The sequence below is a fragment of the Marmota flaviventris genome, chromosome 1 (genome assembly GCF_047511675.1).
Source record: "Marmota flaviventris isolate mMarFla1 chromosome 1, mMarFla1.hap1, whole genome shotgun sequence".
Lineage (NCBI taxonomy): Eukaryota > Metazoa > Chordata > Mammalia > Rodentia > Sciuridae > Marmota > Marmota flaviventris.
Genome location: NC_092498.1, coordinates 195,808,794 through 195,823,091, shown reverse-complemented (window position 1 = coordinate 195,823,091; position 14,298 = coordinate 195,808,794). Strand labels below are relative to the sequence as shown.

Genomic DNA, 14,298 nt, shown 5'->3' with positions numbered 1-14,298 from the left:
CAATGAGTCAAAATGCATTCTGCTGCCATATAAACCTAATTAAAATAAGTAAATTAATTAATTTTAAAAAGTCATTTCTCAAAATTGCATCCTGAGAATCAAATCCTCACCAAATTCAAAAGCCTTTTAAAACTATCTCCCCTACTATTCTATCTCCCCTACTTCCTGAAACATCTCTTAAATTCAGCCAGAAAACACAGCTATTCACAATTCCTATGACTTCTTGAGGTAACTTTTTTCTCATCTCTCTCTGCAAACTCAAAACCTCTATAAAAAGCACAGACTCTGAGCTACAATGCCTGGTTTACCCATTGTGTATGAATGTAGACATGTTACTTAACCTATAGGTTCTTGTGCTTTCTTATTTGTAAATGAGGATAATACTAGGAATATTTTCTAGAATTACAAGAACTTATTACAAGTAAATACAAGGAAAAGCACTGATAGCACAGCCTTGCTAAAATAACCTCTGGTCCACAGTATTAATAATGGCCATATAAGCAGCAGCAAGTAGAACTAAAATAGCTCCTACTGCCACTACTCATTATTATTATTATTATAAAACTCACTCTTCTGGAGTAAAAAGTCTTTCCTACAGATTTAACCACAGGCTTCAACCTTAGGCTAATGACTCCTGAAAGATGTTCAGATTTCTTATTTCCAAATGTTACATATCAGTTTCATTTGGAAATCTCAGAATTGACTCAAATTACCTACGTAAACTCATCATCTGACTCTAATCCTCAACTTTGCCATTTATATTTCCTATTCTAACTCCACAGTATCCAGTCTCCTAAGCTTAAAACTCTGAGGTCATCATAGAATCCTACTTTTCTTTGGCTCCTCCAAGTTGACCAGATGTCAAATTCTGCACTCTACTACTTTTCCTGTCCTTTCCAAAACCACCATCCCAGTCAAGATAGCTAAAGTTTTATCCTTCAAACCTGGATGTCTGCTATTACTTCCAAGTTTGACTTCCTATTTCATCTTTTATACATAAAACTCTAGCTTCCATCACATTTTGCTTTTCTATTACTGATTTCCTATTGCCTTGTATGCCAGAGTCTAAATACAGCTTCTCGTCTTTAAGACTCCAATAGTCAAGTCCTTCACAATCCAACTTCATTTCCCATTTTGGCAAAAATGTTTTAGAGTGGATTCACATGCCCACTATGATCATTGTGTCTGTTTATGATCTTGTAGCAAGTGAAATGTCTGTTGTCTCTAACTCTCTGTTTAGGGCCATTCTATTCATAATTTATTTGAGGTCCAACTCAAAATATACATTCTTCCTGACATGAAGACACAGTTCATCCTGCTCTCTTCTCTTTCTAACAGGTCTCCTTTCCTAGTATTACTGGATACTGGACCTCAGTGAGTATTATGCTGATCTTTATTTTTTTCAGACTATCATTTATTATATCAAAACATAATTCTATATATAACACTAAATCGTTCATTATTCCTTTTAAAAACAAATTATGTCTTTTACTTTCTGTTTACTCTAAAGCATATATAAAGTAGCAGTTATTTAATAAGTACTATGCTGTGTCTACTTGAAAATTTAAAATTTCTAAATTTTTAACCTGAATTTTGGTACTATAAGGCAGTGGTGAAGCACAATTTTCTATAAAGCAATATATTAATATCTTGTTTTAAAGGCCATATTTAGTCTCTATAGCATTTCATTCTTTTCCCAACCATTTAAAAAAGTAAACATCAGGGGCTGGAGTTGTAGCTCAATGGTAGAGTGTTTGCCTAGCACACATGAGGCACTGAGTTTGAACCTCAGCACCATATAAATGAATAAATAAATAAAATAAATATATTGTGTCAAAAAAAAAAAATAAAAGTAAAGTAAAAGTCACTTTTAGCTTAAGGGCTGGACATAAATCATGGGCTAGATGTGGCCCATAGGCCACAGTTTACTGACCTCTGCTTTTGGTAATGAGCAGTTTGCTATTTTATAAAAAGTCTCTACAGTAAGTATTTTTACCAATATTCAACTTTTAAAAACACTCATCAAGCACTTTAAATGACTTTTGAGTGCAAACCTAAAAGGTAACCTCTGAGTTCTTACCAGCTCTTTCAGACTTTTCCTTCTGTTCCCGTAATTCCTCACCCTGAGTAGTCATCTGTTTGATGCGGCTACGGAGTTGAGCAATTTCTTCTTCTTTCAGTTCCAGGGTTTCATGCATCTGACGTTTAGTCTCTGCTATTACCATACCCTAAACAGAAGTGAAAACTCTAAAGCATTTGCACAAACAAAACTGCATCATCAATACCACAGTTCAAACTTAATTTTAAAGGCAAAAAAATATTTCTTACTAAATATAGCATCAGAATTATTTCAGTATTTCATACTCTGAACTCTGTGTTCTGCTCTATGCCTCAGTTTACTGGCATAATATCAGGACTTTTTTATATAAAAATTATTTTACTATTTTAATGATAAATTTAATCTTTTAACCATTAAAATATGTTTTTAGTTAAAAGATTTATTTTATAACCTTTCTATAAATGTCTTATAATTTTCCCTGTCTTAAAAAACAGTTTATAAGGAAGAAAATACAGCCTTTGAACTTGGTTCAGAATCATAATAAAAGTACAATTATTGATCTGTACTATTATACACAGATTATCGCAGAGACCGTTGAGAGTATGAGATGCCTGCTGCCCCACTGGATGGAGCAAGATGGCAATTCAGATCTATCTGGTTTTTCTCTTTCCTTCTTAGACTGTCTCTGGTTCCACCACAACTCCTTACAGCTATCAGTAAGGTACCCTCATTCTTCCAATTTGCTAGTTGCTTCTGTTCCCTCTCTGTGAATAATCTATACTAGAAATGGACTTTGCTGTGGGGAAGGGGGGGAGGGGGAGATAACCAAATTATTATATATTAAATCAGTCATTCGGTACTAACAAAAAATGGGGTAGCTCAATTTGTCTTTTGAAAAGATGTTCAGACTTTTGTGTAGCTATTTTAGGGTCTTAAGAGGATTACTACCTTACTTGCAGGGTCTGCTGACCCCTTTGTTAGAATATGATTCTTCAAGATAGCTACTATTAAAGGACAGATAAAAACCAGGTAAGTGGAAGAGCATTCTTAAGAAGAAGTTTCAAAACAAAATTATGAGCCTTCAGTTTCTTCAAAAACCAAATCATAATGTAAAAAGAAAACAGAGAGGAAAATCAAACCTAAAGATTAAAAGTAAGTCTTTAAAGTTTTATCAACAGCAAAACCTTTAGCAACTTAGTGAAACCCTGTCTCAAAATAAAAAATAAAATGGGCTGGGGATCTGGCTCAGAATTTAAGCACTCCTGGGTTCAATCCTGGTATCAAAAAAAAAAGAAAGATTGTATCAACCAAGTACAATCAAACAACTTCATCTGGATCCTGATTCATAAAAGGAAAAAGAATATTATGAGATAATAAGGAAAATCTGAAACTAAATAGATAGTAGATCACATTTTAGGAATTTTATTAAATTGTTAGATTAATTATGATAATATGGTTATGTTTTTATAAAAAAAGACTTTGTTTTAAAGATATGTTAAAATACTATAGCTATAAACTAGCATATTAAAAAAAATGATGGATGGTATGGAATGAACTGGGAGCTGCTTTTGAAAAGGACCCAAAAACTTAGGGCTGAAACACACATCAAAACTGTTTACTCAAAACAGTTTTCAGCCATCCCTGCTATGCAGCTACCGCTGACGCTCCAACTCCAAACTACCAAGGTAAGATTCATCCCTCAGTCCTCCAATCTCACATCCTAAAATCCATGTGTAGAAATTCTTTATGTTAATATTTAAATTATTACTTTGCTTTTTAGGCAACTTGTTTGAGAGATTAGTCTGCTTTCATAATATTTGAAAGAACATACTGAAACCATTCACATTTAGAATGACCTAATTTAACTTTTCTCTGAAAAGTAGATGTGTACCAGAAGTACAGACCTCCTTTGCAACCATTATTCAAATTTATAAACTAAAATACTAAGATCAAGAAAACATGGAGAAAATTGGCTTCCCATGATATAAAACTAATGCTAATAGTTATATAAATCTACAAATTAAGAAGATTTTTCATGGAAGCAGTTGTAAAAATTTAGAAAGCAGAAATATGAATGCTTCTAGCTGCTTTCCAAAGTAAATTCTGGGACCCTCCTGATAAGTTTCAGTATCATAAATTTTGTTGTTTTTACCTTATCTTGTTCAAGCTGTTCAATTAAGTTCTTTGCGTCACGCAACTGAGTGATAAGTTTAGTCTTCTCAGCCATGTGAAGCTCCTAAAAAATGTTAAAAATTCATTTTTATCTCTAACAAAGTTTCTCCTCATATGAGAACTCTAAACATCTTATGTAATCTAGAAATACATATTACATAGGAGAAAAATACATAGGAAGTATTATAAGTACGCTAAATGCAATCAAGTCCAGGGCACTTGGGTGCCCAAACTAAAACACCCTCTACATCCTATTTGTGGAGGATGGAAGAAGATTTTCCAGAGAAGCTGCAGGCCATGCTGAAGCATGTAGATATAGCTCTACAGAATTAAATACAATAAAACTCATTCGCTCTTTTACCTTCATCTTTTCTAGTTCTTGAAGTCTTTCATCTAGTTGTTCTTGCAGTGCTTCTTTTTCACTGGTTAACAGTGTACATTGTTCCTTATGTGACTGAATTGTTTCTTTACAACGCTGAAGTAGATTCTCTTGTCTCTTAACTCTTTGCTGAAGCATTTCCAGTGTTTTAGCAGAAGCTTCATCTCCCACTAACAATAAGGCAGCATAAGCAGAGGCACTCAGTAAGGAATATAAAGGAACTCTGGGAGTTAGTCTGTTAATACACAGGAGTTCATTTTTTTATGTATTTATTTATTTTGGTGCTGGGAATTGAACCCAGAGCCTCACGCATGATAAGTATGCACTCTATCACTGAGCTACCCCCCCAACTCCCAGGACTATATTCTTATACCAAAACTCTGCTATACTCTTGAGTGTGATCAAGAAGAGAGGAGACAAGACTGGTCTGCTAATAAGGTGGCGCCCATCCAAACCTCTACTCTTAGTTACTATTTGTTTGATATTTATCTGTAGATACTAAGTAGTACATTCACCTATTTTGTGGCTCAGTCCCATCCTGGACTGGCACAATATTTCACTAACAATAACTGAATCCATCCTCCTTAAAAGACAGCTTGATAATCTTTTTATTGTTGTTGTCATACAAAATTACCCCATGTCTTAGCTCCCATCCCAAATGAATTAATAAAAAAATTATTTCCTGAGAGGAATTCTTTTTCCTTTCTTTCTTTTTTTTTGGTGGGGGGGTGGGGTGGGGTACCAAGGATTAAACTCAAGGGCCCTCGACCATTGAGCCACATCCCCAGCCCTATTTTATATTTTATTTAGAGACAAGGTCTCATTGAGTTGCTTAGTGCCTCACTCTTGCTGAGGCTGGCTTTTAACTCATGATCCTCCTACCTCAGCCTCCTGAGCCACTGGGATTAGAGGCGTGCGCCACCATGCCTGGCCAACAATTTACTTTTGTTGGGCCATAAGTCTCTTTGAGAGAAAATGTTAAAAAATAAAAAGTGGGGATTTTACTGAACGTGTACCTTAAAGACTCAAAAAATAGGGAGGGTAATAACTAAATTTTAAGATAAAATTTAACTGTTTCTTCTTTTCTAGTTAAAAAAAAAAACAGGGCAAATATCACCATCTTTAAATATAAAACTATAGAGGCAATATTATTTTTAAAACTAAAACATGGCTGGAGCTGGAGCTCAGTGGTAGAGTGTTTGTCACGCACGGGTGAGGCACTGGGTTCAATTTTCAGCACCACATAAAAATAAATAAATAAAGGTATTGTGTCCATCTACAATTAAAATCTACAACTAAAAAAAATTAAAAAAAGAAACTAAAATATCCAAATAATTACAAATAGCATATTTATTAAAACTGAGCAGAACTTACTTGTTCATATGAAATCTAGCTACTGCTATCAATAAAACAGTGTAACACAACAAATTTTAATTACAACAAAATTATGGTGCTACTTTCAGACTATGCAAATTTCAAGTCTTAAAACAAGTCTTATTTTCCTATAAAAGTAAGACAACAAAGAACCAAAAAATAATAATAACCCTTGCTTGTTGGTGGAAATGTTATGATCAAGGGCATTTTATATTTATCTCAATCCATTTCTATCTGTTCATGTTCTAAAAGCCTTTAACAATCTCCTTTAATTCTTAAATTAGGCTTTGGATAAGATGAAGCTTACCTACTGGTTCTATATCACTCTCCGTGTTCTCTTCTTTAGTGAGGACTTCTGCCTGTGGTTCCACTTGAGGGAGTGGTTTCGATACATCAATATTCATTGGGCCATTTTGTAATCGTTGTTTCAGGAGAGAAACCTAAAAGAAGTACTTCATTAGGGGGAAAATACTATGGCAGCAGAACTTTCTTTAAAGCACACAGTGGATATAGTAAAAAATATTCTTTTATTATAGTAGGGGAAAAATTAAATAAAAAGTTCACTCACAGTGCAATTGATTTTAACATGTGCTATTGATATTATCATTAGTGCCAGTGATATTATCATTAGTCAAAAGACATAGTAAACAAAAATCAGCCTTCTAATTAATTAAGGAAAGCCCAAAAGTTTTTAAAATAGGCTTTTTGTAAAATTTGGAACTCCTTAGATATCCCATCTAACCTTTGTATTTTTTCATTGAAAAAAATTCCACGTTTTTTTCTCTTACTCTTTTACCTGAGTTTGGAGAACACTGATATACTGATCTTTCTCCTCTAAAGATGCATCAAACTCCTCTTGGAGATGTTTTTTGGCTTGCTGATCCATTTGGAGCTCCTAAAACACAAAAGATTTCACAAGCAGTTTTCAGTATAAAACACACTTTTTAAAGTTTAAAAACATGATCAATCAAGATTTGCATACCTCTTAATATAGGGTAGCAGCAACAATAATTAGAGAATAATCAGAATCTAAGACATTAACATTATTTAAAACATTTACAGCAACAAATAATTTTGTTTCTTAAATAACACAAAGATTCAAGAAGAAAGTGTATACTTTCTGGAGCTATAATGATTGTTAAATTGTTAATAATGGAAGGAGCACTTAAAACTTTACTTCAAGACACCATACTGCTTTATATTATCTTATATTCACTTAATATAAAACTAAATTACAATATACCAAACAAAAAGCCAACTGTCTCCCTCCTTCGAAAACATGAAAGCATCAAATATTCAAAAACGTTTCTTATCTATAAAACAATAAACTTGTAGTTTCTAAAATTGCTTAAAATGCTGGTTTCTTTGGATCATCAATAAACCTTTCTAATGGAATCCAATGATCTGAGTTATTTCCCTGTTATACCAACCACAATAAATACCATCTCAACAGACGTACCCACTTTCCTTGACTCTGAGTTCCTGGCCACATTTTTCTTTGTCCTCTATTGATTTTATTCCTCCCTCTAGACTCAGTCCTGTGTGCTCTATGCTTCTCCCTTACACTTAACTCCCTTAGAATGCTAGGGGAAAACACCTAGAATACACTAAACAGTCTGCCCAAACCCCTTTATTATTCTAGGATTCCCACTTCACTAATTTCCTGAGCAAAATACTAAAAATCATGTTTTACTTATCTTTATTGATCCCTGCATAAGATTAAATTATTTTTATCATTTTATCTACAACTTTTAGGGTCTTTTTCCACAACTATAACCACAGCCCAGTTAGCAATGATTTTTGAATGATTAATTTCCACCAACAGCCTTCTAGAGAGATTCATTATTTCAAGCCTTCCTATAATTTAATCCATCCCTTACAGATTTGCTAGAATAATTTCTTTTCAAACAGTATTTCAAGGGCTTATAAACAACTCCTTGTACTGTTTCAAACTTATTAATTTTCAAACCACTGAGGCACATTAAGTGTCCTCTACATTCCCCTGCAACTATAAGGTCCCAAATTACTAAGAGTCAGTAGTAAAGAATATTACATCTATGCTTTCCCATCTGTTAATAAAGTCCACTCTCCATTCAGCTGTACTTTCTTGAGGACAGCTTTCTTAGTGAGACTCCTTAATGGGGAATGAGTGCAACAGGGAGAAAAAAAAGTATTCTTGTGTCTCCATATAGAACACCCTCAAAAGCTGATGTACTGTAATGTACTCTCTCTGAACTTCAAACATGTCTGCTGCACATTACTATCAGTATAAAACCTGAACATTTAAATTTTCTAACCAAAATAGAAATATATCTATTGTTAACACCCTTTATTTATTTCCAAAATGCAAGATGAGAAGAAAAATATATTTAAATATTTATTTTTTAGGGTTTTTTTTAAGGTGGACACAATATCTTTATTTTACATTTATGTGGTGCTGAGGACTGAACCCAGCGCCTCACGCACGCTAGGCGAGCGCTCTACCACTGAGCCACAACCCCAGCCCCAGAATATATTAAACTAAAAAACATTAGCTTAATAGAAAAATGTTGTAGGCAAAAGTGTCATATTATTTGCCTCTCTAGTAAAAACAAAGATGTTTTTAGCTTATAAAAGCACTTTCTAGTAATATTAAGCAGGAGGGATGAGAAAAAAGAGAGAATGCTCTAGTTGTTATTCTCCCACCTCCCCCAGCATCCTTCCACATGCCCCCTATCTCCATGCATGCTATTCTGAGCACTAGCTATCTTCCAAGTCGAACTAGAAATACAAAGTCCTGGGAAGACTACAAATTAAAGATTTGCTCCTTCTCTAACACTTCAAAAGTGTGTATTAATTTTTCTAAAGTATTAATTAACCCAAAACAAGCCATAGAGATTTTCATTAAGAAAGGATAACTGTAATTATTTATATCATAAGGTCAATGCTTGTTCTTGTCAACAAAACAAAAAAATTACCCTGGTTTTCAAAGTCCTCTTTAGAACATTTTAAAGAATTGTTGAGGGACTGTGATAAATCACATAATCTCTTATGTATCATTCACAAAAGCATCAGGAACTTGGATATATATAAAAATGGTTGAAAGAGATTAGATATCAATCTTACTGATAATCAAACATACTATAAATAAGGATAAAATATTAATAATGTAATATAAGAAATATCTACATGATATTTCTTATATTACATTATTAATATAATATATAAGAAATATCTACATCCTTCAATGGATGAATGGATAAAAAAAATGTGGCATTTATACACAATGGAGTATTACTCTGCATTAAAAAATGACAAAATCATAGAATTTACAGGGAAATGGATGGCATTAGAGCAGATTATGCTAAGTGAAGCTAGCCAATCCCTAAAAAACAAATGTCAAATGTCTTCTTTGATATAAGGAGAGTAGCTAAGAACAGAGTAGGGTCGAAGAGCATGAGAAGAAGATTAACATTAAACAGGGATGAGAGGTGGGAGGGAAAGGGAGAGAGAAGGGAAAATGCATGGAAATGGAAGGAGACCCTCAGAGGTATACAAAAGTACATACAAGAGGAAGTGAGGGGAAGGGGAAAAATAATACAAGGGGGACAAACGAATGTCAGTAAAGGGGGCAGAGAGAGAAGAGGGGAGGGGAGGGGAGGGGAGGGGAGGGGAGGGGAGGGGGGATAGTAGAGGATAGGAAAGACAGCAGAATACAACAGACACTAGTATGGCAATATGTAAATCAATGGATGTGTAACTGATGTGATTCTGCAATCTGTATATGGGGTAAAAATGGGAGCTCATAACCCACTTGAATCAAATTGTGAAATATGATATATCAAGAACTATGTAATGTTTTGAACAGCCAACAATAAAAAAAAAAAAAAAAAGAAATATCTACATGATTAGTACTGATGGTTAACTCAGACAATGAACTATCATTAATAACAACAAAAGATATTCTGTGCTGGGCGCGGTGGCGCATGCCTGTAATCCCAGCAGCTCAGGAGTCTGAGACAGGAGGACGGCAACTTCAAATCCAGCCTCAGCAAAAGCAAGGTGCTAAACAACTCAGTAAGACCCTGTTTCTAAATAAAATATAAAATAGGGCTGAGGGTGTGACTCAGTGGTCAAGTGCCCCTGAGTTCAGTCCCTGGTACCCAAAAAAGATATTCTGTGGAACAGTGTAGCTAGTGTTGATGATATCAATGCTTTAAAGAAAATAATACTCCCATGTTTTTCTTTTTTGCCTCCTTCACAAATACACCAGCATTTCTCAATTGCTATTTGCAGATTTACTAATCTACTTGATCCTTTTCAAACTTATTTATACTTTCAACATACACTATACTATTTGAACTGATAAATTCCACAAATTACACACTTAAAATACATATTTTTTTTCTAGTACTAGGAATCTATCTGACGGTCTTGCACATGCTAGGCAAGCATACTACCACGGAACTACATCTCAAGCCCTACAATACATAAATTCTAAAATTACTCTGATTTGCCATAAAGCCATCTGTTTCAAACTTCTCAAAAACCCTGGGATGGGTAATAAAGTAACAAAAAGTACAAACCCATGAAGAACATTCACAACAAAAATAGGCGACAAAATATTTCCCATGAATGGCCACAATACAAATGGGTGGGGAGAAAGAACCAACAGCAGTGAAATATGCATGCTATTGGGATTTATATAGGATAAATTAGAAGGAAGCAATAAGCTAACAGATGGACTTAAGAACCAAAGAACTGGAAAAAAGCAATAAGTACTCACTGCAAAGCACAGCAGGCTGATTTGAGACAGTGGGTGAAACCAGGAGTGGTCTTGCCCACTCCCATAGCAGGTGGGTACATGTGGCCTGCAGTAAGACATAAAGGAGCTCAATCTAGCCCCTACGAAGAGCTGATCTGTGGTCTCACAGGCTGAGCTGGTTAGTTACTCCCATAACTAATTACATGCATGTGAAACTGCCCACCCCCCAGCATGTACTATCATTCTAAAAAATTTAAGAGACTGAATTACCATTCTCAGAGTAATAATTACTAAAACTTACCTCTCTTAATTCTCCAATTCTCCGAAGTGCTTTATCCTGACTCTGACTTAATATACCCTTTAATTTAAAAAAAAAAAAAAAAAGCTGATTAAACATCTGCATGGTATAGTAGTAATACAAAGAAAGTTTAAAATAGTGATATTAAAATATTATAAGTCTTAATCCAAATAAGATGAATAAGGAAGACAGGACTGAAAGTGTTGATACCATGCTGAAAATATGTAAAAAGGTAAATCATGATATTATAAAATTGCTCTGCATGTGGGAGTGTTTACCCAGACATTTGTTAAATTATGTAGACATATACCAAACAGAATATCAGTTTCACTGTACATTAATTATAAAAACAGTAAATTTTTAAAGCTAAATTTTAAATGCATTGGGTGCAATGGCTCACACCAGTAATCCCAGCTACTTGGAAGGCTGAGGGAGTAGGATCACAAATTCAAGGCCAGCCTCTACAGCTTAGCAAGACCCTGTCTCAAAATAAAAATAGCTGAGGACATAGCTCAGTGGCAGAACAGCACTACAATTCCTGTTACCACAGAATTTTAAAAAGGAAATAAATAGAAGGCTGGGTGTCAGGGATGGTGATGTAGCTCAGCATTTACCTAGCAGGTAGAACCCTGAGTCTGATTCCCAGCACTGCAAAAACAAAACGATAGATACCTCCCCTTCAGAGGAAATGGGCAGACAGAGACTGAGATACTAGGCAATGTGCTTGAAAGAGAGAAAAACGCCTTAAAACCTCTTAAACATTGCAGGGATCTCTGAGGAAAACTTGTGCCCCAGAAGAGGTAAAATCTCTGGATCTCTTTAGCAAAGCCGCCAGAAATTATTTTACTGGGTTAGATACTGCGATTATTTGGAGAATTTTTTAAGGATGAGTTAGAAATATCTTACTGTAAGACTTATTTTAAAATTATATATGACTTAATAACAGCCCCCCAAAAATCACTTACTTGTAGCTTTTTCTTCTCTCTCTGAAGAGTCTTATAAGCTGTAACAAGCTAAAATAAAGTCACAAATAACATTAGACATTATTAACACGATCATTCTTAACTCTACCAAAACATCTCTTTATAAAAGTCAAAAGATAAACAAATTAGAAGACTCCTTTATAGATCACTCAATTTAATTCAATGTGTAACAGTTAAAATTATATAACATAGTTAGTATATCTTTTTACAAAATACATTTCTAAAAAATTAGAAGGTAGGGCTGGGGTTGTAGCTCACTGGTAGAGCACTTGCCTAGCATATGTTAGGCACTGGATTCAATTCTCAGCACCACATTAAAAAAAAGTAAATAAATAAATAAAGATATCATGTCAACTACAACTAAAAATGTTAAAAAAAAAAACTAAAGACTATACTTTCAGGGATCATTTCTATAGTATGTTACTAAAGAAGTTTCTCTGATTGTGTAGAGTACCAGAAACCAACCACGAGGAGGAGTTGAATGTTCTCCCCTGAGTGTGAAGCTGGCTCTAAGAGTTGCATTACTGCAACTGCCTTTTGCCATTGATGATCGTTCTTAATTCTCTTAGAGATTAAGAGGGAGAGAACACATTCTGAGTGGCTTTCTTTAAAAATAAATAAATAAATAAAACAGAAGGTAACTTGATTATATGTGACTTCACCTTAAGCACCTCTTTAGATTTCAGTACCTAATTCATAGATGAGGATTAGCACCAACTTGCTTAAAGGCAAACTGTAATCATAGACTACATTAGCAATAGTTTCACCTTGGAGTTTGCTAGAAATGAAAAATCTGACCACCCCCCTTAACTATTTGAAGGAGAATTGAGGAAGACAGGATGAGAAAAACAGGAATCTGTGTTTTAAGCAGTTCTCCAGTGATTTTTTTTTTTTTTTTTTTTTTTTTTTTTTGCTTTGGGCTATAAGAAATGATGCAAATGATCTCTGAAAGTTCCTTCTGGTGATAAGATCTCTGACTATGGCTCTATAAAAAACCGATGAAAGAAACTCATAACCAACAGATAGAAACTGGTAATTCAAATCCAAAAGAGATATTTAACCTAAATAGGAGATTTAAACATTAAACACAACTAGATGAAATTAAGGATTAACAAATTTTTTTGAAACTGTAAATTATAGCATTACACATCTGCAAGCAAAACATATGACTCCAAAGAATTATTTGAACTCCACTGTAGAAGTGCTAGTGGTCTCTGAAGAGTCAGGCCACAGCTTTAACCCGCTATTATGAGGCTTGTCATTTTCCTTGGAAGGCTGCTGTGGGTCCCCAATGTCACTACTGATGTTTTGAGTCAAAAGACACGCAACAAAAGAAGGCAAGTCTAGCAAAAGACACAAGAATACAAAAATTAAAAAAAAAATACACCAGGAACCCTCTCCTCATTATCTTCAGGCCAAAAAGAACAATGGTGTTCAAAAAGGAAGTAGGGTGAGGAAGAAGAGTAACCCAAGAACTACATGTCACTTATAGCACTATTTTATCCTAGGTACCTTCAGTGGCAAAAGAAGCAGAGGTAAAGACAGAGGTGTTATCCCTAATAGGATGTCTGATTTTCTGAGATAGCACCAAATAGTACAAACAACCAGAAAGATTTATAACCAAATTCAGACTTGTATGACCTAAGCTAGTTACTTAATCTCTGAGTCTCCAATCCCTTTTCTACAAAATAAAGTTAATTAACATCTAATTCAGAGGGATGATTCAAAATTAAATGACATTATAAAATACAGTGTCTGAGGGCTGGGGATGTGGCTCAAGCGGTAGCGCGCTCGCCTGGCATGCGCGGGGTGCTGGGTTCAATCCTCAGCACCACATAAAAATAAAAAAAATAAAGATGTTGTGTTCACTGAAAACTAAAAAATAAATTAAAAAAAAAAAATCATTCCCACAGGGGTAAAAGGACCTCTTCCCAAAGGAACAGTAGGCTTATTACTGGGACGCAGCTCTTCTACTCTAAAAGGACTTATGATAAATCCTGGGGTAATTGATCCCGATTATGAAGGTGAAATAAAAATTATAGCCAGTTCTCCAAAGGGTATATCAGTAATTTCACCAGGAGATAGAATAGCACAGTTACTAATAATACCCAGCCTACATGATTAATGAGGCAGTCTGGCTGGGCACAATTCAGGAGCCACTTGTCAAAAGAAATGAACTTTATTTTTAGAACTACACACGCCAAACAAAACAGCTCCTCAAGAAAAACCTTCAGAGCCCAACTGCCACCACAGGCTTCCCACAAGCCTCTCAACCTCCCCCACTCCTCC

At 34.6% G+C, this 14,298-nt stretch overlaps 1 protein-coding gene and 1 non-coding gene across 7 annotated transcripts in view; one reads left to right on the top strand and one right to left on the bottom strand.

Moving 5' to 3' along the window:
* Positions 1 to 14,298, bottom strand: part of Golga4 (golgin A4) — a 97,642-nt gene that overhangs the window by 48,954 nt on the left and 34,390 nt on the right. For 4 of the 6 annotated variants that reach the window (XM_071619769.1, XM_071619771.1, XM_071619775.1 and 1 more), the window contains 7 exons: positions 11,992 to 12,039; positions 11,030 to 11,086; positions 6,781 to 6,879; positions 6,292 to 6,424; positions 4,593 to 4,780; positions 4,212 to 4,295; positions 2,081 to 2,228 (listed from right to left, as the gene is read on the bottom strand). In XM_071619769.1, coding sequence (XP_071475870.1) covers positions 2,081 to 2,228; positions 4,212 to 4,295; positions 4,593 to 4,780; positions 6,292 to 6,424; positions 6,781 to 6,879; positions 11,030 to 11,086; positions 11,992 to 12,039 — 757 coding nt within the window. Of the gene's footprint in view, positions 1 to 2,080; positions 2,229 to 4,211; positions 4,296 to 4,592; positions 4,781 to 6,291; positions 6,425 to 6,780; positions 6,880 to 11,029; positions 11,087 to 11,991; positions 12,040 to 14,298 lie in introns of those variants that run through there. The other 2 variants (XM_071619773.1, XM_071619779.1) reach the window with 2 other exon arrangements.
* LOC114090422 (small nucleolar RNA U3) lies at positions 12,395 to 12,611 on the top strand. Its single transcript, XR_003582346.1, has one exon. It is a non-coding gene; the product is annotated as a small nucleolar RNA U3 (small nucleolar RNA).